The 2,280-nt window shown below is 51.0% G+C and overlaps 1 protein-coding gene across 1 annotated transcript; it reads right to left on the reverse strand.

Annotated features, from left to right (window-relative positions):
* Positions 1-588: 588 nt before the first annotated feature.
* LOC135397472 (kelch-like protein 10) lies at positions 589-2,280 on the reverse strand. The gene has a single exon (XM_064629075.1). The coding sequence runs from the start codon at positions 2,278-2,280 to the stop codon at positions 589-591; it is 1,692 nt and encodes a 563-aa protein (XP_064485145.1).

Consider the following 2,280-nt stretch of genomic DNA (forward strand, 5'->3'; position numbering starts at 1 on the left):
TTGTTGTCCTACGCGTCCATGCAAATTATTTCCAACCACTCTCTCTCTCTATCGGGCTTGCTATTAACAGCGCTCTGCGTGCAGATGTTTTCGAGACTAGGGTACGGGACTAGGGACTATGCTTAGGGTACGTAATTCTGCAAGCTGTGTAAACGTCTAGCTATTGTTCTACTTCTGCCTTGGTACTGCTCCACATAAAACCGTAACTTACACACTTACGTACCAGACAAGGGCAACCTTTTGATGTCACTACAGGAAGACAAAATAGCTAAGTCGATGCTAAGGCTAGCTGGACGATTAAGGATGACACAAAGGAACACCCAGAAATCAATCAACTATTTAATTATCCACTGGAGCTCCCTCATAGGTGAGCCCCACATGCTTACAATTGTCATATAATAGACTATCTAACGAAACGATATTGCATGGCATTCTACTGAATTTGCGCCGACTCCAACACTCTGCATCCTGAAACTACAAAGAAATATATATTTACTGTTCAGGCCACACCGCGCAGAGTGTGGTGTACAGTGCGAGAGAAACTGGTGAACGGCACGCGTTCCATCAAACGTACCCTCCCTAATGCCTTCACAAAAGCGATGACACAAATGGTAAATCTATCCGTTTCGGTCTGGCCACGTAATCGACCGCATTCGGCAGGTTCCTCAGTACACAGGCAGAGTAGAACCACCTGGGTGGAGCATGGCTAGATACGGCGTGCCACTTCATATCGTCTTCGGAGAAGAATTCCAGACATCGCTGGTAGTCCTTCTGGTTAACTTCTCCAATGGCAAATATCCTGTCGTCCAGAACCACCGCCACTGCTTTATCGGTGAGCGTCTTCGTCTTCGGTCCCTTGCACCACCTATCGGTGGTCGGATTGTAAACTTCGCATACCACAGATTTCCTGGACAAGCCTCCAATCACGTAGATTTTACCTCGGTACGTCACGACCCCGTGAAACAGTCGCTCCGTCTTCATGGGAAGCACGAGCGTCCAACAGTCCGTGAGGGGGTCATAGGCCTCCACCGATGCAAGCGGCCTGGTGGTCGACATCCCTCCAATAATGTAGACACGTCCATTGCAGGATGTAGCACCGGCCCCGAACCTCGGATGGTTCATGCTGCAGATTTTCTTCCAGGTACCATCGGATGTGTCATAGCGTTCGGCGCTGTCCAGAGTGACGACGCCGTTCGGCGATCCACCGATGCAGAACACGCTTTTGTCCAGCACAGCGACGCCAAAGAATGCTCGAAGCTGCTTCATAGGGTCGATTGGAGACCACGTCATGGCGACGGCATCGAAAGAGTAGCAGAAGTGAGCCATCTTGGCGATGTTGGCACCCATAACGTAGATGACGTGATCCACCGCTGCGCATTGCAGACCGAAAACGACCTCCTGGTCAAAGGTGGTGTGGACGGTACTCCACTGGTTCATCTTGTAGTCATACACTTCCCAGGTGTTGCTCTTGTAGCTGCAATGAATGCCCCCGTACACAAACATTATGTCCGATGGAATTCGATGAGTTGGAAGGCCGAGGAAGGGACTGCCCGTGCACACTCCCTTCATTCGGCATTTGACCGCAATGACATCCCGCGCGTCTGGCGCGAGCAGCGCACTCTTGAGCACCGTTCGCTTGATGTAGCTCGCCTTCATGAGCCAAAAACGTATGTGCGGCAAAAGGACAGCTACGTATTGGCTCCTCTCTTCCAGGTTCGCATTCAACCATGCCGTCGTAGCCTCCCACACAGTCTCCTCTCGACGAACCTTCAGTTCGTCCGAAGCCAACAAATCGGTCATGTCTTCCAGCATTATCTCGCAAAAATCTGGGCACTTCAGATACACTTGTTCGAAATTGTCAAGCAGGAAACGATGCGCCTTACAGCGCAATTGAAGTAAGAAGTAGATATGCGTCAACTGAAGCGTCTTGACGCAGTTTTGAACGTTGATCTTTTCAGCTACGTAGTCGCAGCAGCGTTTGAGCAAACCTGCGACGAGGAACTGGTCGGCGGCTTCGAGTAGCATCTCGACGTTGTCGTCGTTGATGTGCGTCTCTCCGGTATTGGCGTATCTGACGATGGCTGTCAGATAGGGCTTTGCGATGCCTGGAATTGGGTACATATCTCTGTGCTTCGACGATAGGGGGCGGTTGAAGAGCGCGTCAAAATATTCGCTGCAAGCGCAGAGGGCGTCCTTAAACGCAGCTACGTGGCTCCCATCTTCCGTCTCCAGCACAGCGAGGGATCCGAAGAAGTCTTCTTTGTACGAGCCAGAAGACAT

The sequence above is a fragment of the Ornithodoros turicata genome, chromosome 6 (genome assembly GCF_037126465.1).
Source record: "Ornithodoros turicata isolate Travis chromosome 6, ASM3712646v1, whole genome shotgun sequence".
NCBI lineage: Eukaryota > Metazoa > Arthropoda > Arachnida > Ixodida > Argasidae > Ornithodoros > Ornithodoros turicata.

What these genes read in the sequence shown, in the direction of transcription:
- LOC135397472 (XM_064629075.1), bottom strand. Translation starts at nt 2,280, where the DNA reads ATGTCTTCTGGCTCGTACAAAGAAGACTTCTTCGGATCCCTCGCTGTG.